General features: G+C 47.3%; 1 protein-coding gene across 2 annotated transcripts in view; it reads left to right on the top strand.

The window, feature by feature from the left end:
* The first annotated feature begins 945 nt into the window (after positions 1 to 945).
* Positions 946 to 23,252, top strand: part of MYZAP (myocardial zonula adherens protein) — a 90,226-nt gene continuing 67,919 nt past the window's right edge. For both annotated transcript variants that reach the window (XM_047864465.1, XM_047864466.1), the window contains exons 1-2: positions 946 to 1,103; positions 10,791 to 10,877. In XM_047864465.1, the coding sequence (XP_047720421.1) occupies positions 1,038 to 1,103; positions 10,791 to 10,877 (153 nt within the window). In that variant the 5' untranslated portion in view covers positions 946 to 1,037. The remainder of the gene's footprint in view (positions 1,104 to 10,790; positions 10,878 to 23,252) is intronic.

The raw sequence follows: 23,252 nt of genomic DNA, 5'->3' as shown, positions 1-23,252 counted from the left end.
GTGATATTTTCAACACCTAAAAATATATTGTAACTTCTCTTGCCTTGTGCCCATCGTTGCACCTACCGGTTCTTTTGGTCTGTAACTTGCTCCTCACTCTACTAGAGGGCGTAGCAGAGTGGACAAGCAAGGCACTAGGGGCTGACTGTGGGGTCTGTCATAGCTTTGCCCCTACCAGCTGGTGGGGCTTCTGCTGTGTTAGTCTCTTGGTGAGTCAATGTCCTCATCTGCAAAATGGGGGTATAGGATTAAATGAAGGTGGCTGTGAGGATTAAATGAGGTAATACATGCAAAGCACTTGCCAGCTGGGCCCACAGTAATCACTGAATAAATATGAGCAGTTGTGATAAACACTCTACACCTGGCTTGCTCCTGCTTACTCATCACCTCTGTTAGAGGTCTTTTTCTGCACAGGCCAGCAGCTAGGGCCGGGTTGTTTTTTCCCATAGGTATCTCCTCTTCTACCAAAGCACCCACACCTGTCATCTATTCTAGGCGTCCCGACCAGATTGCAAACATCATGAGGACAGACAGCGCCAGTCAATTGTGTTGGCTGCTGGGAGGGACACACGGTAGGCACTCAGTAAATAATGAATGACACGGGGTGAAGTTTCCAGGGATGGGGAAGGAAGCCTCTTGGGGCGGGGGGGTGGGGGGTGGAAGTGGGCCGCTGAATACTGTGAAGATGAACAGGCAGGTGGACCTTGACGCCGCAGGCGGCAGGGAGAGCCTGGGCGTCCAGGGGTTCCAGGGCTCCCGCCCGCCCCTGAACAGACCCTAGGCGGGCGCAGCGCCCCGAGCCGAGGACTGCGTTCCACTTTGGCCAGGTCCGCGCCCTGGGGAGAAAATGCAGCTAGACGGGTCGGGCGAGAGCGCTCGGGCCCCGCCCCCGGCCCCGCCCCTGCCCCTCCGCGCACCCTCCCCGCCGCAGCCGGAGCAGCTCCTGGGCCGCACCGCCCCCGCGCAGGGCGGGCTCGGCGCGCTTATTCCGCCCGGAGGAGCGCAGCTGCGGGCTAGCCGTCGGCCGCCGCTGCGGGATGCTGCGCTCCACGTCCACCGTCACCCTGCTCTCGGGCGGCGGCGCCGGGGCGCCCAGCAGGAGGGTGAGTAGCTGGGGGCGGGAACCGCAGCCGTCCCGCTTCCCCGACCCGGCAGTCCGGCTGCAGCGGGGTCTGGCGTTGGGGACGCGCGGGAGCGGGGCCCCGACCCCGACGCCCTACCCTGGACTCAACTCTCCCGTCCTGTCCCAGCTCCGGCCGTGACCCTTCTCTGGATGCCCAGCCAACGGCTCGTAGGGCTTAGGGGACTTTGTGGAATTCCCAGAAATGTCCTCTCCTTCCTGCCTTCTCTGTCAGGCCACGTTTATTGGCGGCACGAGTTTAAAAAGCAAGGGAAACAATTTCTGTGGTGTGCCTACTTGAGACTCACGGGTAATGAATATCTTTAACACCCAAATTTGCCTCCTTTCAGCGATTAAAAGCAAAGGTCACTGGTCCCCGCTGGTGATAGAATAACACCGATTCTGGAGTGAGTTTAGCTAAGGTGGGCTTCACCTTACAAGGTAGAGATCAGCACCTGGACACCTGGGAGCTCAGTGGTGTGGGACTTGGGTTTATGCAAACCACTTTGTTCATTCTGATTTAAATATTGCATCTTTCCTCACCTCCCCAGATGCTTTGTGAAAGATGCTAGGCACGTGCTATTGTATCTTTCCCATTTTGTATCTCTTCTAAGATCAGTGCCTCAGAGCGCACTGCCAGGGCCTTGGGCGGTGGCTTTTTAGTTCATCCCTTCTTCATAATATTCATATTTATCAATCAGTGCTTCTTTTCAGTGGTTGAGATTTCTCTTATCATGTTCCCCAAGCTAAACAGATGCTTAAGTCCAAGCCAGGACCCCCTTCAGCACTCCCATCTTCTAGTCTCATAGACATACCTGTTTACGTTTCCATACCTCAACCAGGTGACTGGCAGTCCCCTTATGTGCTGCCTTCCTTTAGCTCTAGAAGGAAGACCTGTGTTACTCTTGGGTGTGGGCCAGGTGATGGATTCTGAGGGGGCAGATGTGTGCACACGCGCGCGTGTGTGTATGTGTGTGCGTGTGTATACACCAGACACCCAGGGTTGACAGAACTCTGGCTTCTCAGTTATTAGCTTTGTAAAGCAAGATCCCCATTGGGTCTAAGTGGGTTTCCAATCACAGTTCCAGCCTTACTGCAAGACAGGCATTTGCCTTTTTTTCTATGGAAATCTTGCTCAGTTGGAACACAATTGTGATTGAGAAAGAATGAAGTCACTGAAAAACCAGCCCTGGGCCTAGACAGAGGCACGGGGGGGGGGGGGGGGGGGGGACCAGAATGCATGAAATAGTCCAGTCCTCTCCCAGAGATGGGTGGCTAGAGTGGGTGACTGCAGATGTGATTAGTGTACTAGGTAGCCCTTCTGAAGATTGTTTTTCTCAAATGTTCACTTTCAAGTATTTCATTGTAAGAAGCACAGTGGACAGATTATTGGAAAGGCTTTGCCTTTTGAATAAGACAGCCAAAGTACCTAGGACCAGAGGGGTCAGGGAGCTGAATCACCATGTAGGGCTGTTCTGAGTGCATGAGTACTGGTGCACTTGTTCAGGAAAGAAGATTTTTACAGGTTCTAGGATTCCCTTCATGATTTCCAACTCTGCTCATGATTTGCAAATGCCACGGGTCCTGTCTATGTGTATGTGTATGGGGGGCATGGTGAGAAGATACGATCTGTTGCTTGATTTTTTTAAACAACACTTGGAGATTTCCTTCTGGATGATACAGGGCTAGGTGTTGGGGCCTACTCTACCCATGGAGGCAGTCATTGTCACAGACTACCGTCGTACAAAGTGATGGTTGTTATAGTGGGGTCCATTGTGAACAAAGTCGGGTGAAGCTAACAGGAAGGGTTCTTCCCAAAGCATCTGAGGAAGACCTCCCTTTTCAGGAGATACTGGAGTTCAGTCTTGAAGGGTGCATAGGAGTTCGTGGGGTGATTGACAATGGGATACTGAAAGGAGGAAATATCACTCATTTAAATGAAGCTCTTGGTATATATTGTATCATAATGGCACATTGCATTTTCTTTAGGGCAAAAACGTTTATTTCTTGGAAAGATAAGAATGGGATGTCTTGAAATTAAAATTGTAGGCTAAGTAATCATGGAAATTGTTCCTGAAGTTGAAAGTCTGTCAATAAACTCTGTATCATCCCGTCTTTCCTCTTGGCTGTTATTGGACAAGTGATGGTCTTAAACAAGAACATGCTAGCCATCAAAATAGCATTTCTGTTTTGTCCAAAGAGCTTACCAAATTAGGGACTGCAGAGGAACCAGGCTATGTTGGTCCAGATATTCAAGTAAACTAGCAATGGTGGTGACAGCTGACACTGAACAGGGAGTTTTCTGAGTCAGCCAGCCAGGGAGGTGCAGCCAGACCAGACTGTCACCAATTATCCCTTGTTCAATGGCTGCCACCTACAATTTGTACTTCCTTTTTATCTGAAATCATCTCTCAAAGGGGGGAGAAAAAAACTGGTGGCAGAGTAATTTCTGTCAGCTGATAAGCAAAGCTCTGAGTGGCATTTACGGATGCCAACCCATTTATGGGTTGTGAAATTAAAAAAACAACAACCCTACCTTCAGTTGTGCGCTAAAAATAGTTTTATCTGTGGCAACAACAGGAAGAGAGATTGGCTGGAGAAGAACCATGGATGGAAGGATGACCTTAGAGAACGGGGGGAAACATTAAAAAAACTATGGACATTTTGAAGGGAATTTTGTAAATGAAGTTAATCCCACTAAATGAGCCTTTGACATGAAAGGTCAGTTGTGTGGCCAGGTTGTGCTCTTTGCGGGGGGGAAGGCACGTGTTGCTTTGTGCAGCCAAATACTTTTGGTTCAGCTGTTGAGCCGGGGCGATGAGAGGCATGCATCTGTCAAGAGTTTCCTCCAGCATCACACTGTCTTGATAATAAGAGACTCTTGGCTGGTGTTGCCGGTAACCTGGCCCCTGGGTGGCTCGTAAAAAGAAAAACAAAACAGAGGCAAATCCAAAAAGGCCACAAGGATAGGACTGTCTCGTAGCCTGCTCTTGCTGATAGTTCTTTCTATTTGGCAAGGGCTTTTTCTGTCAAAACCCAGCTGGCCTGCCAGTTATCCCTCCTTCACTAATGCACACTCTCCTAGGTCCCATTTCTGTCTGACTGTCTCAAAAGAATTTTCCTTAGGTGGCCACTGAATGGGTCAGACAGGTGTTTACCTCACTTCCTTTTCACAGAAACATCTGTGTGCATAACTTCTGTATCTGTGGGCTCTGTAGGAAAGGACATGGCATCGGGTGTCTGGGAGAAGTTAGCTAGCTGCAGCACCCACCAGGGATGGGTGGGTCGGGGGCCCATTGCACCCAGGAAGCAGGCTGGCTCCCCACCAGGGCCTCCTGGAGCCAGCCCCTGACAGACCAAGTTGCAAAGTTTTGGAACCCTGGCATCCTCAGGGCTTAGCCCAAAAGCCTCTCCCACTAAAGTATGACATCTGTGCTTTGGTTCACCCATCTTCCTGTGTCAGAGGTAGGACGAACAGACCTGAGTCTTGGAGACTCTTAAGGAAACTCAAGATAGCGATCCCTTGGTTGTCCAGCGGAGGGTATGGAGTGGGATTCTGGCTGGTTCCTTGTCTCCAGTGCCCCGTGGGAGGGCTGCATATGTGGTCTGTGTCATGGTTCGTCTGCACTGAGTGTGCACACAAGAAACCCAGATGCTCGGCTTCTGATCTCTTGGAAAAGCCTTTCAAGTCAGTCAGCCTTAAAAATTGTCTAATCGAGCTCAAGGAGCTGTGGGTCCAGGGCTAACTAACCAGAGACCATGTTGAAAAGGTTCCATCTGAAATACTTGAAGCAATTACTTGCGTCATGGCCTTAGGGCTTCCCGCAGTGAGCTCTCCCAGCCTAGAACAGTTGCAGTGTTCTCCAAGCACACGGAAGAGTCACACGGGGGTATTTCCCTCTGCCCCGCTTGAGGTGAGGGATGGTGCTAAATTTCAGTCACGCTGCTGACTCTTACTTACACTTTAAGGCCAGAGTGCTCTTTCTAAAATGCAAAATACAGAGCCCAATGACTCTGCTTCAGGAGCCCCCTTTGTCCTGCCAGCAGCGGCTACAAATTCCTTACTTTAGCATTCAGGCCTTCCTGATCTGGCCTTAGGCTTCCTTGTTCCCATCCCACACTTGTTCCAAATATTCCAAATTTCTTGCCATTCCCAAACCTTTCATGCTGTTCCTTGCCTCTTTCATGCCTCTCTGATGAAGGGGCAGCTTCCAGGAAGCCTATCTGAACTCTCCTTTTCCATGTTCCTCTAGTGGCCTGTGCACCTCTAGTGGCCTGTCATTGCTTGCATCCACTGGCTGTGATTAACTACTTGAGGAGAGGGGTTAGGGACCCTGCCTCCCCAGGCCTGGTGTAATTGGTATGTAAAAAGAGGTGTGTGTCATCAGGGTCCTAAAGAAGCCACACTTCACACTCAATTGGCAAACAGGAAACCAGGAAGAGAAGCTTGGGCTAAAGCCAGGCCATCACCTCTGGCTCACCTGGGCAGGAAGCAGGTGACAGAAAGATGTGAGTGCTGGCCCAGGTGAAGAGTTTGATGGTTCTGGGAAAGCCTCCAAATATTCCAGTCTCCTCATCCTGTTGAACAAGTTGGAGTTTCATTCCATTGGTTAAGTCAGTGGTTCACCCTAGTTATATGTAGAATCACTGAGAAGCTTAAAATATCTAAGCCTCAGACTCATTTAAGCCAGACTGTTTAAATGAGAACGTCTGAAAGTAAAGAGTAACACCAGTATTTTTCAGGAAGTTCCTCAGGTGATTCTAATGTGCAGCCAAGAATGGGAACTATCTCTTGAATTATCACTGTCTCCTTATAGCTTTCTTGGAAATACCCTCCTGAGACAGTGTTCTGGAAGCTTCCTTCAAGTTTGGAAGGAGCAAGGTGGGGGGTGGGGTGGGGGCAGAGCAGGAAGTCCTAACACCCCGGGTTGCACTGCTGTTTGTGTGCATTCACTTACCTGCATTTCCTGTCTGTATTATGGCATTCCTGGGCACATTGTGTGCTTGTCCAGAAGGGAGCCATTGAGGGCAGGAAGGAGGAGCGCTCACTGTCCTTGTCTTTATGAATTTTGTCTGGTGTCAGTCCTGACACAGGAAGGAGGGGCTCTAGAGCACTTTATACCACCTACAAAAAGTGTCCCTGTATGCAGATAAGCTACTGTCCCCCGGGCCATATTTGGCCCTCTTGGCTTGTTTTGTTTGCCTCTGAGATATGAATGTTTTTTATGGTGGTCTGCAAAACCTAAATACTTACTATTTGGCCCTCTACAGAAAAGGTTTGCCCCACCCTGCTATAGATCATCAGGCCTGCAAGTTCAGGGCCACAGCAGAGCTAAGAGGCCTACTCCAGGTGGGGCATGCTGTGTCTCACACAGCCTGACCCACATACTCCAAAGATTTTATGCTTGTGCTGAGCAGAGTGTGGTGTGTGTCCTTCCAGCCACAACCACAGGGACCACACCTGCTCTTGTTAGGTGGAACTGGGCAGGAACCCACAGTCACAAAGTGGACCAGGCCTTAGAGAAATGTAAATACATTTGGCTAATTTCCTTAGGGAAATCTTTGTAAACTGATTAGCAACACCATCCACCCCCACCCCATCCCTGGGTCATCTTCTCCACCCCTTTTTATTCGAGAGGATAGTTTTCTCTTTGGTAAGCCCAGGTGCTGAGGCTGAGAGCATGATGGTATGTGGATCTCTAGATTCCCCCATAGATGGAGACCCAGCCTTCTGCCTCCACAAAGAGGGGTGGGTAGGTCAGAAACAAAGCCCCAGAGGACTTGGGGGAGCTCCCAGGTGCCCTGAGTTGCAGACAAGGGCTTTGTTGTGAATTTTCATGTGGAGGAGGCTTGAATACTAGCTGCTCCTCCCTGTTGTCCCTACCAGAGGGGCTGGTTTGAAGAAAGTGGAAGGCTCTCTGGGGAGTTTCAGGCTGTGTTTTAATTCATCTTAAAAAGAAACTCATACTGACATTTAATTTACTGAGCAAGTGCCCATTATGTGTTGATACTATGCTAAGCACTGTAAGAATAGCAAAAACAAAGCACAAAGCTTGCTTGATCTCTCCCCCTATTTTTTCCTTTCTGTTCATGTTGTAATACATGGAATATAATGGGAAGTACTCAATTTTTTGAGTCCTTGAACTCAGATTTTAGTGTTAGTCCCTTCCTTCAAAGGGAATGGCTTTGATTGTTGAATGGCTCCTGATTGTCTTCCACTAGAGACCTTGCTTCTCCATCAGGCATTTGTAGCTTGTTAGAGTTTGGCCCCTGCCTGTTTGTTTTCCTCTTCACTCTAGTGTAGGCTGCAGGCCCACTTGGAGTCTCAGAACATTCGCACGTCTGTGCCTTTGGCCAGCCTGGAGCAAATTCCTTGCCTGGTAGTTGTTTGCTGTTATTCTGATGATGGATTCTCCAAACCTCAATGGACGGCAAAGTCTTATTATCTTTCTATACCTAGCTCAAATGTCACCTCTAGGAGCCTTCAGTATACTCCCGTGTCCAGTTAAGACTATTGTTCTTCTTATATTCTTACTGCTATATAAGGAATGCAGTTCTACCATGCCTTAACCACCAAGGTACCCTGCCTCTCAGGACTTTGTGTTGGTTACACTGAGTGTTCTTATTTGCTTTGTTTGGGTATGTTTTTGGATTCTGAGCTCTTGGGAACAAGGCTGTTTCTTTTTTATCTTGGCACCCTCATTGCCCTTAAAAATATTTTACAAGTAGTAGGTGCTCTGTAACCTAGTAATGAAATACACTGAATCTACCACCTTCCTGCTTTTGGTCCACTGGAAGATTCCCTTGCCTGTAGGGACAGCTAATCCCATAACTGTGGTGTTCCCACTAAGTAAGATTCAGTTTTCCTCAGTGCTCAGAATACAGGGCTGAGCCTGCTGCTGTGGGAGCAACAACAGCTAGTAGGTGTTGACACATGTATGTGTGTGTGTACTTGTGCAAGTCTGTATATGTGTTTACATACCTGTGTGTATACATGTGTGTGCATCGGATGGGGTGCAGGAGAAAAGCACTTTTCTCTGCAAAATTATGCTATGGATTAGAGCAGCCTATCACAGAAGATTATTGAATATCATAGACTTGGATTGCCTACCTGGTGTGAGTTACACTTTGATGTTTGTGCAAATGCCAGCTGGTTTCAACCGGTCCAGGCAGCCTGGAGTCAGAGATTTGCCTTTCTCTGGCAGAACTCGGATTCCCATCGGTGCTCCTGCCTGTCAGCTGGGAGAGCTGCCCCCTAGCTGGAATGGGTGGTTTGTCTTTGGCCAACATGACTGATGGTGAGTTCTGAAGGTTTGGTGCAAAGTTGGCCACATTGGAGGCATGTAGTCCTGGGGCCATGAGGGGATGAAGCTTGCCCATAGAAACGTAAAGATGGAGAGTGATTGTGAAACCAAGTCACTGAGTTGAAAGAGCTGGGGTTTTTAGATCCAGAGGAAAAGAGGTTCAGAGGGAAGGAGGCCCTGTGTAGAGAAAGGGGAATTCTATTCCTGCCCTGAGGTCAACCCCAGGTCCATTAGGGAGGAGTTCTGAGGGAACAGGAAGCTGGAGGTGCTGGGTAGCAAAATGGGGTATCTCGAAGGTAGGTGACCCTGTGTGTGGAAGTGCTAACATATATCCCACATGGGCTCTTTGACCTGTGCATGGAAAATGTTATCCTCAGTCTCCCACCTGGCAGGTACATTGGTGCGGGGGTGGGGTTCCTCTGTAGGTCAGCAGTTTGGACTTAAAAGGTCTTTTACAATCCCATCCCATTCTGAGTTTGTGAGCTGCAGGGTGGTTTGCTCAGAAGCCACCCTGTGGATGGGTGCAGACCAGGTCAGGGGGTATATTAATTTGCTAGGGCTGCTGTGAAAAGTACTACAAACCAGGTAGCTTAAACAACAGACTTTTATTATCCTCTGGTTGGGAGCTAGAAGTCCAAAATCAAGGTATTGACAGGGTTAGTTCCTTCCAAGGGCTGTGTGGGAGTGATCTGTTCCAGGCTTCTCTCTTTAGCATGTTCACATGCTCTTCTCCCTATATATGTGTCTGTCTGCAAGTTCCCCTTTTTATAAGGATATCTGTCATTTTGGGTTTCTGTTTTTTTTTAATAAAGTTTTTTTTTTAATTAGTGAGAGAAAGAGAGTGTGCGTGTGCGAGTGAGTAGGAGAGGGGCAGAGAGAGGGGGAGAGAGAGAGAGAGAGAGAGAGAGAGAGAGAGAAACCCAAGCAGGTTCTGAACTACCAGTGCAGAGCCTGATGAAGGGCTCAAACCCACCAACTGTGAGGTCATGACCTGAGCCAAAATCTAGAGTCAGATGCTCAACTGACTGAGCCACCCAGGTGCCCCAAGGATATCAGTCATTTTGGATTAGGGCTCACCCTGATGACCTCAGTTTAACTTAATAACCTCTGTAAAGACCCTGTTTCCAAATAAGGTCACATTCTGAAGTTCTGGGGTTAAGACTCCAATATACAAATGTTAGGGGGACACAGTACAGCCTATAACAGGGACAAGCCCATGGGGCTGGGTACTCTGGGTGCTGCTGGGGCCCTCTTTGGACTTTTCCAGTGGCCAGGTCACTTCTCCCTGGGAAATCACAGCAGGTCCTGGCTGTGACATTGGGGTGAAATAGACATATGGCATTAAGCATATTCCCATTGTTGTGCAGACATCACCACCATCCATCTCCAGGATGTTATCATCTTCTCAAACTGAAACTCCATACCTGTTAAGGAATAACTCCCCACTTCTCTGTGTCCTCAGCCCCTGGCAATCACTGATCTGCTGTCTGTCCCTAGGAATTTTGACTATTCTATATACCTTGTATAAGTGGAGTCATACAGCTGAGAGAGCTGTCATTGTGTCATACCCATGTCTTTGCATGATTGGCTTCCTTCACTTAGCATAATGTCCTCAAGGTTCATCCATGTTGCACCATGTGTCAGAATTTCCTTCCTTTTTAAGGCCGTGTGATATTCCGTTCTGTGTATATACCACATTTTATGTATCCATTCATCCACCGATGGACATTTGTGTCGCTTTCAGTCATTGTGCATAGTGCTGCTACGAACATGAGTGTATAGACTTTTAAATAACTTTGTGCTTCTGTATATGCATGTCTGTTAGAGAAAAATTCAATATATAGCCAAGGAGAAAGCACTTTCACAGTCCAGTCACCACTGTGTATATTTTGGCCTTTGTCCCTCTGGCTGTATTTTGACCAGTGCAGGTGAGGTACGATCATTCTATACATACTGTTACAGAACTCCAGCCAAAATCAAGGTATCAACAGGGTTAGTTCCTTCCGAGGGTTGTGTGGGAGTGATCTGTTCCAGGCTTCTCTCTTTAGCATGTTCACATGCTGTTCTCCCTGTATGTGTGTCTGTCTGCAAATTCCCCCTTTTATAAGGATATCTGTCATCTTGGGTTTCTGTTTGTTTGAATGCTATGACATTACTCGGTAATGTCCTCGTTTTGAGCAGCAGGTTGGTGAGTTGCCTGATCTGGACCAGGCAAACGTTGGTCTTATCCTCAGAGTCCCCTGTGCGGTTGGTACGATCACCTCATTGCTAAGTGGGGGAGACGGCACCGAGAAGCACAAGGTCACCCAGCTCTTTGTACCTCTGGCACGGGTTTGTAACTGGCTTCTCCTCTCCATCTCTCCTAGGCAAATGTCTGCAGACTGCGGCTGACTGTACCTCCCGAGAGTCCAGCTCCAGAGTCAGGTGAAAAGAAGGTCGAAAGAAAAGAACAAGTAAGCCGTCTCCGAGCAAAGCTGTGACAAGTTCTCATCTTTACTCTCTTTTATTTTCACCCCATCCCCCGCGTCCACCCCCCACCCCTCCACCCCGGTCCTCTAGCCAGTGTATTCACAGAGTCTGAATGTCAGCGATCTGCCGATGAAAAGCCCTCTCGACCTTGCCACCCCATCTTCCATCTTCCCAGAAGCCAGACTGCCCTGCCCGGCTGGCCCTGCTGGCCTCCTGCCCCTGCTCTTGTTTCCTGGTGAACGCTGGCTCTGTGTTGCCTCAAAGCTGTGGGGACGCTGGCCTTAGTGGCAGGTGCTGTGGCAGGGAACGAGTTTTTCCTGAAAGAGCCCAGTCCTCTTGAGTCAAAGGGCCCATTGTGAGCTGCCTGCGGCTGAGCCTTTCTCAGCAGCTGGAGGCGGAAGGCCCAGCTCATGGTGGAGGCCGCCTGGAGAGGAAAAGCCCAGCAGGCAGCCCGGGCACGGGGCGAGGGCACTTGGCTGGAGGGAGGGGGAGTTCATCAGATTTTTGTGCCAGCTTCTGTGCTAAGTGCTGGGCCATGAAGATAAGTCTGACCTTGTCCTTGTCTTGGAGGAGCTCGAAGGTTTTCGGGTGAGGCAGACCTATGAACAAGGTTGATGTGACACTCAAGTGTTAGGATCCGGAAGTGCAAGAAGGGCTCCAGGACCACGGGGCAGGGAATAACTGACTGCCTGGGGAGTCACCGAAGCAGAGACTTAAAGGCTGCATAGGAGGTGCCACTCACTTCCGGGTCTGTTGTCCTGGGCAAGCCATTTTTCTCATTCACAAATAGTTATGGGGCGCCTACTGTATTCCAGGCGCTGTGCATGTGCACATAGTATACCATAGTATATACTACACTGTGAGTAGAGTAGTGAACAAAGCAGTGAGCAAAAACATGCCTGTCACTCACCGAACTTATCTTCCAGTTGGGAGGAGAATGAAAATTTTTAAATAAAGCATATTTTATGGAGTTTAGAAGGTAGTAAGTGCTGATGGAGACACCTAGAGCAAGAGAAGGGGATGAGAGTGCCAGGGGTTAGGTAGTAATTTTTCTGGTGTGTATATTTTGTGTAAGTATAAAAGAAAACAGTGAAATGATTTAATATATGACCATATAAGTTTTATAAATGGAATGACAATGACAAGCCTTGCTGTGAAGTTGACCACATGTGGCCACCTGTGGAAAAGGAAGCTCTTCATTGAGTGGCAAATGGTTGATCATGTCCCTAAGTTTACTGTTGGGCTTTGTCTCTCCTTCCCTTCTCGTATGCTCTTTTCCCTGCTTTCTCTGAGGACCAAGCTGCCTGAACTAATTTTAATAATGAGTGACAGAGAAAGGAAGGAGGGAGGAAGGAAAATGAGGATATGATTAGGTACAAGGTTAGAGAATGTAGAGTTGCTCATCTGCTTAAAGAGAGAGGAGAAGTCCCACCAAAGGACCCAGAAAAATGGCTGGTTGCAGGTGGGAACAAGGCAAGTACCTGGTGAACCTGGAACATCTCATGCCGGAAAGCAAGATGGCACTCACCCAAATGGGGTCATAGCAAAGGACCCAGAAGCTGGTTTGAAAGTGGTCTCACTGCACTGGCAAAATTGGAACAACTTTACATCAAAACTTACAACAAACTTTACAACAAAATTCCATCAGAAAGGGATGACAATAATGGGCTTTGACACATTGAATAATTAAAAAAAAAAAAAGATTCAGTAGTTTACAGTAATCATCAGAGATTTAAAAAGCAAAAGCTCTTTTATAGAACTTCAACTGACAAATTTGGAAAGTCCCTATTTTATAACCCCAGGTTGGTTCCTCAGTGGATACAAAGACTAGTTAGTGGAAGGTTATTGTAGAGCAGTATTTTCACATGGCCCCAGAGTATCACCTCATAGATTAATTTCACTTCCACACTCAAAACACACAGGGTCGCCTCGGTGGCCAAGTCGGTTAAGCATCCGACTTTGTCTCAGGTCATCATCTCACGGTTCGGTTCATGAGTTGGAGCCCCGCGTCAGGCTCTCTGCTGTTAATTCTGAGCCCAGTTCAGATCCTCTGTCTCCCCCTCTCCCTGCTCCTCCCCCGCTCTCGTGCTCGCTCACTTTCTCTCTCTCTCTCTTCGTCAAAAATAAACATTAAAAAAGCAAAGGCACAGTGGTGCAGTCTGGCAGCCAGCGCTTCAACCCTGTGGTCCAATCTAGCTTTACCAGTACTGGGCCAACCTGGTCTGTGGGCTTCCGAGGTGATGCAGTCAAGTAAAGCACAGTATCACCTATGTGATATTTGTGCCAGATGGTTTCAGCTGAATCTAGTAATGAGGGAATAGCAAATCCCAAAATGTGGGACATTCTTTAAAAACAGTTGGCCAAAGGGAGGCTAGGAAGAGTTAACTTCAAATGTAACAGGCGAAGCTTGGTTAGATCAGGGATCAAAAAAATAAAAAAATCTGTAAAAGCCATAGTGGGATAACTGTACACTTTCGAATATGAACCACATGTTAGATATTATTGGACTAAATGTGACTCTTCCTTGTGATGATGGTGCTTATGGTTATATAGTCAAACCATTTTTTCGACCTGTGTGTAGCTTTGAACATTGTCTGAAGAAAAAGTCTGGGGGTAAAAGCTCCTAACCCAAATGACCCAGCTGGATCCCTGTTGTTGACTAGATTGAGTGGGGTGCTGTGCTGCTGGGGGGTGTCCCCTTCTGCCCTCTCTGCTGTCCTGACTGTTCTTTTAGAGAACTGGCCCTGAGCTGTGATCAGGAGCTTATGGGCTGCTCAGCGCACGATGAATCAGAAGGAGCACTTTTTGTGTTGTTGTTGTTTTTAAATTTTTTTAGTGTTTATTTTTGAGAGAGAGCATGCGTGCATGCGCAAGTGGGGGAGAGGCAGGGAGAGAGGGAGACACAGAATTTGAAACAGCCTCCAGGCTCTGAGCTGTCAGCACTGGTAGAGCCTGATGTGGGGCTCAAACTCACGAACCGTGAGGTTGTGACCTGAGCCGGAACCAGACACTTCACCAACTGAGCCACCCAGATGACCCGAAGGAGCACTTTTTGAGGGGGTGGCCTAAGCTGGAGAGAGTGACAGGACAAGGGCCACAGTGGCTGCCCCATATGCATGGCATGGGAGGTGGGAGATTTGGTCTGTTGGAGTTAGATCTGAGCCGCATGCCTGGGCAGATGTTGATGAAGGGCACTGACCCTGGTGCTATGAGCCCTTGGAGGGTGCGTCCCCACTAAGAGGAATCAAGCATTCCCAAGGATGGAAGGCATGTGTTCTATGTCAAGCAGGAGTTGGTAACCAAGTCGTGTACTTCGATCAGCCCCTTTGTCTTAAACAGTGCTTTTCACACTTTTCAAAGCAATAGGTCTCTTTTTTGTTTTTGTTTTTTTAAATGAAAATAAATGTTATTCTGGGCCCTCATGTATAAACCAGGCAAAAGTGTTGCTAGTGGGGGCCAGGGTCCCTCCGGTACTCCCCGGCTCCTCCTGTGGGTACGTGAGAACCTCAGGGCTGCGAGGAGCACAGGGCAGAAGCTGTGAAGACAGCATGTGCTGTGAGCCCTCTCACACTGGGTGGGCCCGGTATGCAGCCTAAGTGCCCGTCTGCAATGCATTGGTGACTCACTGCAGAAGAGCTGGCGTGGACAGGGAGAGGGTAGGGCCGGCTGCTTCCCCAGGACTGAAGTCCTTGGGTGGTGGTTGCACTCGAAGGTACGGGTGGTAACTGTGAGGCTGTTCTGAGTGGTTCCGTCACCATGTTCTGGCCAGATTCCTGGGCCTGAGTCACTGGGAGCCAGAGGCCAGGCACGAGCGAGGAGGCCCTGAAAGGGACTGCCTGCTCTCATGTGCCATCAGCATTGTTGCCCCTCCCTGGGACACCATAACCCTCAAAACTGCAAGGTGCCAAGAACTCTGGATGACCTTCCCTGGTGAGATGACTTGGGTTCCTTGGAGGGGCCCGTGGTGTGCAAAGGTGGGGGGATAGGAGCTCGCTCAGGTATGGAAGTGGAAAGATACCAAAGGCCTGATGGGCTTCTGATGAAGCGACACTGCTCAGAGAATATCCAGGACCCTGTTAGAGCTGTAGCTGACTGAGGGCAGGCCTGGGCCTTATTCTTTGACACAGTCATGGAAGGTGCTGAGTGTATTTTCAGGGCCTGGGATTCCATGGGGCAGCTGGCCACACATAGATGCCCTGCCATTTGGGTCATTCTTCTGTGCACTCTTCCTGAAATCCCAGGAGAGGAATCACTCACTCACAGAGGCAGGGTGTGGCAGATGGTATATTTTCCCCAGCTTCGTGATGGTGTGTTTGGAGACTTCTGGGAGCAATCACAGCAGAGGCAGTGTCTTTCTTTGGAGTTCTGGGTTCCTGGGGCATATGCGAGAGGCTTCCTGCCCTGTGGCAGACCATTCCTGCCTGCTGTTTTTAGTCCTTCTCTTATAGAAGGTACCTACTGCCCCGAGACTGCCTTTTGCAGGCCACAGTTGAGCTCCCAAACACTTATTTCTCTGCAACTTGGTTTACTTACCCTGAAAGGAAGCACAGTAAGGCCTGGTTGCAAAGAGTAACTGAGCTAATATATGGGAGTGACCGCCACAGTGCCCTGTAATACTGATTACAGAGGCAGTGACTCAATGCCAAATCTCAGCTCTTTGAATGCCAAGCGCAGTCCTTTCTTTGCTTTTCTCCCTCAGACCCTCCGGGAGTCATGCCCCTTCCTGCAACTGTCTGTCCGGCATCTTCCTCTTAGACTGTGCCTGCAGCATCTTTGTTTGCTGTCCTTAGGTCCTTCTCCATAAATCTGAGCATCCATCTGCCATATCCTCAGGCCTGGTCTCCTCTCTCGGCAGACTTGACCTCAGAGAACTCATGCTCTCACGGCACTGAGCTTTCTGGGGAGTTGCTCACCCTACCCGTCAGCTCTTGGCCATGCCAGTTTTCTGTGTTCTCCACATGGTGGTATTTTTTAGAATACAGATATTTAATCACCACATTACCATTATTTTGGTATTTAAACAGATGAGATCTGGATTATTTGTATGAACCCAGAAAATTCTAGGCTGCATTACGTTTGGAATGGAACATAGGTATTCTCATTTAGAAAGGTTCTGACCCCATTCTTCTTCTGTTTTAGAGCCTCTTGAGGCATCTCACATTCCCATTGCCCGATGACCAGTGAGGATGTTTGTGTTTTCCTAACATTTGTTCTTCATGTATATTTTACCCAGAGCCATTTGAAACGAGGGTATGTCTTTTTATTTTGTTTCCCAGAGCCTAGCTCCCTGCCTTGCACATAATAAGTGCTTAAAGAGTGACTTAAGATTTGGTTTTTGTATTAGCTTCTTGGGCTGCCGTAGCAAAGTACCATGAGCTGCATGGCTTAATCCACAGAAATTCATTGTCTCACAGCTTTGGAGGATAGAAGTCTGGGCTCAAGGTGTCCGTCAGCAGGGCCATGCTCTCTCCAGGCTCTAGAAGAATCCTTCCTTGCCTCTTCCAGCTGCTGATGGTTCTGGCGGTCCCTGGCTTGTGGCTGCATAACCCTGCTCTTCCTGTGGCATTCTTCTGGTGTGTGTGTCTGTATCCAAATTTTCTCCTTTTTGTGAAGATACCCATTATCCTGGATTAGGGCTCACTCCAATAACCTCATTTTAATTCACCCTATCTCCAAATAAGGTCAGATTCTGAGGTACTGGGGGTTAGGGGGTACAACACATTTTTTTTTTGTTTGCAGGACACAATGCAACCTGTAACAAGTTTCTTTGTAGAATGTTATCTTAATTCTTTTTTAATGTTTATTTATTTTTGAGAGAGAGAGAGCGTGAGAGAGCATGAGGCGGGGGGGGGGGGGGGGGCGGGGGGTCGGGGAGAGGCAGAGAGAGAGAGGGAGACACAGAATCAAAAGCAGTCTCTAGGCCCTGAGCTGTCAGCACAGAGTCTGACGCGGGGCTCGAATTCACGAACTTTGAGATCATGACCTGAGCCAAAGTCGGACACTTAACTGACTGAGCCACCCAGGTGCCCCTGTGGAATGTTAACTTAAGTTGTATCAACAAGTCAGATAAATGAGTCATGGGCTTTTATTTATATATTAAAAATCATTAAAAATATGGGAGAGAAAATGCTATTAGTTTGTGGGTACAAATTTCATGTTCAGAAATTGGTAAATGTGGAGTATAATGTTTACAAAATTGTTGAATATTAAAATTCACATTGGTGTAGAATATTTTGAAATTAACTCCCTATCATTTTCAAAGAATTTTGTGAGTGTATATACCCCTGTTCCATGTAACTCTATATGCAGTGTATTCTTAGACACACATATATACACACACACAGCAGTAAGAGACAGAACTAACACCAGCTGTTGCAGATTTAGCAGTTAAATTGGGGTCTCACTGCATGCTTGAATTTTAGTGAACATGACCTGAGCTCTCCCGATTCTGAGTCTGTGTGATAGTGAAGTCTTTTGCAAAGTGACAGGGTAATTTGAAGCAGATAATATTTTCAGTAGCTGTTAACATGCTTCCATTGTAGATGTCCTTTAGTGACTTGTGTTTTTTTTTTTTTTAATTTTTTTTCAACGTTTTTATTTATTTTTGGGACAGAGAGAGACAGAGCATGAACGGGGGAGGGGCAGAGAGAGGGAGACACAGAATCGGAAACAGGCTCTGATGGCCCAGAGCCCGACGCGGGGCTCGAACTCACGGACCGCGAGATCGTGACTTGGCTGAAGTCGGACGCTTAACCGACTGCGCCACCCAGGCGCCCCTAGTGACTTGTGTTTTTAAAGAAGCTGTCTCTCTTTAGACCTTTAAGAACTCCGGTGAGGGACAGCAGGTCCAGGTGTATGTATGAAAAATGGGGAACTTTCATACCCCAGTGTAATGTTTCAAAGGAGGAAACCCTTGCCATTCAGTTTTATTGTCCCCTTTCCCTTAAAAGCCCTGGATGAGTAAGCATGCTGAGTCCTCGTCCTTGTCCTTGGTGTGACTGTTTATACAACATCATGGGCTGTTGCCAGGGGAGGGAGTGTCCTGCCAGGATTCAGATCGAGGTCAGGGCTGTGCTGAGGGTGTGCAGGACTCCACGTGCCTCTCAGAGAGAGCAGCCCCATGAGGATCGGCAGAGGCCTGGATTCTAGTGCTGGTTCCTTCACTATGGTGGCCTTCCAGGCGAGTCATCTCTGGGCCTTAGTTTTCTCTTCCAGCAAATGTAAATATTAGCCTGGAGTCACTGTTTTTCCAAATTTCTCTAGCTGTGGAACTCCTTATTCAACTGAATACATATGAGAAGTCCATCGGTAAAAGAAGAAAAGTGTAGTGGCTGTGATTTCAAGTAAGGCCAGGGCTGTGCCGGCTGCTGCAGCAGTATCCCAGGCCCGAGCCTTCTCAGACACCACAGAAGGGTGGGGTATCATTTCTAAACCCACTGGACCACACAGCTCTTCTCTTTTCTATTTTCCTGACCTCCTGAGACTGTGATTGTCTCCCCATGCAGAGAAACAAGGCCAGTCAAGGGGTGAACATTCCTCTGTCACAGCAAGTCTGATGGCTGGGATGAAAACAGCAAAAAGGCCCAATAAGAGGGAAGCAGACAGACAGAAGCATCCAGACAAACACAAAGACTTTAGCAAGGTCCTACATACTCAGAAATATAAAGACATGACACCACCACTAATGCTAGAATCTATCAGAATCTACTGGTATGGCCCATGGCATACACTGGGTTTTGTGTATATTATTCTGTGTATTTCTGGAACCAGCCTCTGAGGTGGGTGGTATTATCCCCCCTGTACTGTTCAGGACCCTGAAAGTCAGTGCAGTAAATAACTAGCACAGAGCCATGCAGCTAGTACACGGTGGATTTGCGGTTCTCACTTGGGTCTGTGCCATGGCCATGTTGCCATGGGAATGTCAACTTGCACACTTTTTCCTATCAGGAAAAGTCTGTTTAGGATATTTATATTTTATCATTCAAGGTTATCTAAGGTGTGTACTCTACGACTGAGTTCTAGCAAAAGAGTTCCTGATTTTCTTCTCCAGATACTCTTTTCATTTTCCCTGGAGTTGTTGGGCCTAAGCAGCTGTTGTCTGCTTAGAAGCTAGAAGACAATATCTGTAAGAAGTTACCTCCTATCAGGATACTATTATTAGAACTACAGTCTCTTGGGGATTTCTGCTTGGCTAGAAGATTTTCTTTTCCTTCTCATCGTTAAGCATTCAAAACTATTGGTCTGTGTCCAAGCATGACATGATGATTTTATATAAAATGGTCTCTTCAGTCTGAGATTCACAGAAATGACAAGTACCTTAATAAGCCAGAGATCTCCATTTCCTTGAGGAGACTGGTCTCTCCCTCCCCTCCCTGCTTCTCTCCCAGGCTGTGGGAAGGCTCTCCGGCTCAGCTATATTGTTGGTTCTTGTTCCAAGGAGACAAAATGGTGTCACAAGTGAGTAATGATTAGGGACTAGTAATTTTCTAGGATGGGCACACAGGTCAGACAGGCCCCAGCACGTTCCTAAAGTGCTGTCCTCTGCCTGCAAGATGGGTGGGATGCCCCTGGCTCATTGCTCAGCAGTCCCTGCATCAGCTGCTGCCCTCTGGCTGGAAGGAGAGGTTCAAAGCAAGAAGGTTTGGAAATAACTCATCTTCTAGTTGGCATGTCATTTACTTCATGTAATGGTCCATCTAAGTCATTTGGGCTGACTGGACATGTGACCACTGCCCGTCCTGGTCTCTGGGGCTGGGTTACCACCATTGGTTTGGATTTATGTTAAGCTGTGTGTCTGCTGTTACTTCTTCCCTGAGACCCTTTCTTCGCCAAAGGATTTTCTTCCTTGGTGAAGATCAGTGTTTCGGATGACCAGATACTCCAAATCTTCTGGCATAGACCCAATTCCAAACATTCTGTCTTCCTTCCTTCCTTCTGACGTATTTATTGAGCATCTCTTTATGCCGAGTATTGGGGAATACTACAGTGAACACAGCAGATTCAGTGTCTGCATTGTGGAGCTCATGTCATGTAAGATCAAATACTCTGATTTCTGGTTTGGGAAATATGGTTGCCTGTTACCTCTCTGACCCTTGTTCTCCAGCAGCGATAAAGCCCTTGCAGCAGGAATTTAGGTGGGGAGTAACTTTTCTGTAGTTTCTCCATCTTTCTAAGGCACTTTCCACAGGCATGAGCATGTAAGTAAGTTGTCAGCTCTGAGTACATCCCAGGGAACAGTTTAACTGAGAGATTCTCCGTTTCACCAATTATGCCTGCTGTTAATTATGCTGCATTTCACGTAGGGGTTATGGGATGCATTTCAGTTGGCTGTTACCTTTTCCCTTCTTTGGCATGGACTTTGTTTTCATTTCATGTATTTGTTAGGGCTTTGGTTTTCAAGGCAATTTTGCCTACTACTGTTTCATACCCAGGAGGCTTTTATTAGGCCTAGGACATTTTTAAGAATTTTATTTTTTTTTTTATTTTTTTTTTTCAACGTTTATTTATTTTTGGGACAGAGAGAGACAGAGCATGAACGGGGGAGTGGCAGAGAGAGAGGGAGACACAGAATCGGAAACAGGCTCCAGGCTCTGAGCCATCAGCCCAGAGCCCGACGTGGGGCTCGAACTCACGGACCGCGAGATCGTGACCTGGCTGAAGTCGGACGCTTAACCGACTGCGCCACCCAGGCGCCCCTAAGAATTTGATATTTTAATATCAACCAAGCAGCATTATAAAGAAGTTAAAAAAATTTAATTACAGAGACTTTCAAACATCTACAAAAGGAAACTGAATCATGTGATAAATCACTGACCCTTCACCCAGCCCTGAAGCCCTCGACCCATGCCCAGTCCTGCTCTGTCTGTACTCCTGTCTGCTTCCTTCACCCTCTATCCCAGATATCATAAATATTTAAGCATGTTTCTCTAAAAGATAAAGGCTATCTCTTAATATAATCACAATGCTCTTATCATGCCTAAAAAAACTAATATTTATCTTATAGGGAGATATTTTAAAGGACCCGAGAGGAGAAAAATTCAGCCACGGTCACAGTGCCAAACATGCCAGCTCTTTTCATTTCTTTTCTTTTCTTTTCTTTTCTTTTCTTTTCTTTTCTTTTCTTTTCTCTTCTCTTCTCTTCTCTTCTCTTCTCTTCTTTCTTTTCTTTTCTTCCTTTTCCTTTCCTTTCATTTTTTATCTTCTCTTCTCTTCTCTTCTCTTTTTTCCTGTGTTCTCCAATTTTTCACCAAGAGCTTACTTAAATTTCATCACAATGATAGCAGTCTCGGGCTCCTTTGCAACTCCTAGAGATTTTATGACGGGGGCAAACCGCAGCTCCCTGTCCCTCCCTCTAAGAAGATCAGAGGGTGTTCCCTTCAGCTGGACTGTATTTATGTATACTGGGAAGTTCCCCAGAACCTCTTCCAACTTCTAAAACTCCCTCTTTATTCAGCAAATATTTATTGAGAAACTCATCGAGTGTCTGTCACTGTGAGATGTCAGGGATTATGATGGAAAAGAAGACAAAGGAGGCCCAGTGGATTGGGGAGCAGGCCTTACATAGATGATAGATGACGATACTAATAATCACTCCACTGTGGTTGTGGTGAGGGTGTAGAGGCCTAACCAGTCTGAAGAGGCCTTGAAGGAGAGACATTTCAGCCCACCAGTGGGCACCGCGTGCAGAGGGAATAGCCCGCATGATGCCCTGTGGTGAGAAGGAGAGGTTTGCTGATAAAGGAACAGAAAGGAGGCAGTGAGGGCAGAGGAGAAGACGGATCCCAGGAGGGGAAGACGGATCCCAGGAGGCTGGAAAAGGGCCTCCCCATCCTGAGCCTGCCTCTTCCCAGTAGCCCGACCGGACTGGGGGCCATGGTGTTGGCTTCCCTGCCCCTGAGGTTTGGGCTGCCGCATGGAGACATGACTTTCAATTTCACTCTTGACTCTTAGCTATTTTGAAGGCTTTGTGGTCAAGGGAAGAGCTTAGATTTGGGAAGATGTACTCAGGCACTTGGATGTTGCACTTTGGAAGAACTAATATTTACATGGTAGGGTTATTGTGAGGATTAAAGAAAATACTGTATAATAAAGCAGACAACAAATATTTATCCCATGTGCTTTCTTGGCAAACATCTGTTCCCTGTCCCCATCACAGTACACTTTCTGCTTACACTGCCTCAGGAGCCCTCTCCTCGGGAATGGCCCATCCTCATGGCCCTTCTCTGGGCTGTTATTTAGTCTCTGACTTTGTAATATTCTTTTAGGTTTAGTTTTTTGAAAGTTGAAATGAAAGCTGTCCATTCAAAAATAATCCCCCCCGCTCTTTTTTTGGCTAAGAGGCATAAAGGAAAAAATGAAATCCTGTTTTAACTGAAGACACTGGTATTAAAAGTCTGGGTTCCATCCTTTCCAATGTTTTATACACACAAACGGACATTTAAAAGAAAAAAAAAACAAGAATAGGGAAATGACTGGTTCTCACTTAACAGATCTTCGCTGTCTTTTCACGTGGGTAACCGTTAGGTCCATGAATTTCATAGACCTTGTTGTGTTGTCCGTGACATTTTGTGTTTTCTTCCGTAGGCGGTGGTCCTCGTGTCCCGGCAGGGCAGGGAGGCAGAGTGGTCTGCGTGCGGCCACCTGAGCCTTTTCCTGAAAGCCGGTCCATATGGGACAGGCTTTGCTCTGCAGAAATGCATTTCTGCTTCTGTCAGCCTCAGCTTGTTTTTCAGGAAGTGGGTGGGGTCTGACTGAAAGAGTTTGCTTTTGTTTCCTGGTACATAGAGAGTTTCATTAGAGCTTTTCCTCTTCCTAATTTTATGTCTGGGAAACCAGAGGCCTGGACTCTCAGCTCATCATTCCACCAAGAGCCATCTGACAACGTCTTCATCTAAATTTATGTACACATTTCGGGAGTTGCATTAGTGCCTGTGGGGCCCAAGCACAAAGGCCTCAAGTGGAATCATTTTCTGGAAGTAAATGCAGAGCATCATAATTCCTTATGTCTTTCCAAGTATGTATGGAAGGGTGGAAGCAATGGGTGTTTTGTTTTTTAGTTTTTTTTTTTTAAAAAAGCTCCCATCACAGAGAAACAATACAAAAGGGTATAAAGACAGAATTGAAAGTCATCCCAATGCCCAGTATCCCTACCCACCCCACTGTCCCCTCCTTAGAGGTCATTACTGTTAATAATTTGCCATGTATCTTTCTAGACTTTTCTTTGACAAAGTTTAAAGAAATGGACTTGTAAGATTTTCATTCTGCCACAAATGAATGATTTTAAAATGCAAATGACAGTTTTGCCTGCCAAAAAACATGGTGTGAGTTGCATGGAAGGAATTTTTGCAAAAGTGGCTTAA

The sequence above is a fragment of the Prionailurus viverrinus genome, chromosome B3 (assembly GCF_022837055.1).
Source record: "Prionailurus viverrinus isolate Anna chromosome B3, UM_Priviv_1.0, whole genome shotgun sequence".
NCBI lineage: Eukaryota > Metazoa > Chordata > Mammalia > Carnivora > Felidae > Prionailurus > Prionailurus viverrinus.
The sequence above is the reverse complement of the archived record's forward strand: the minus strand, read 5'-3'. Positions and strand labels throughout refer to the sequence as shown.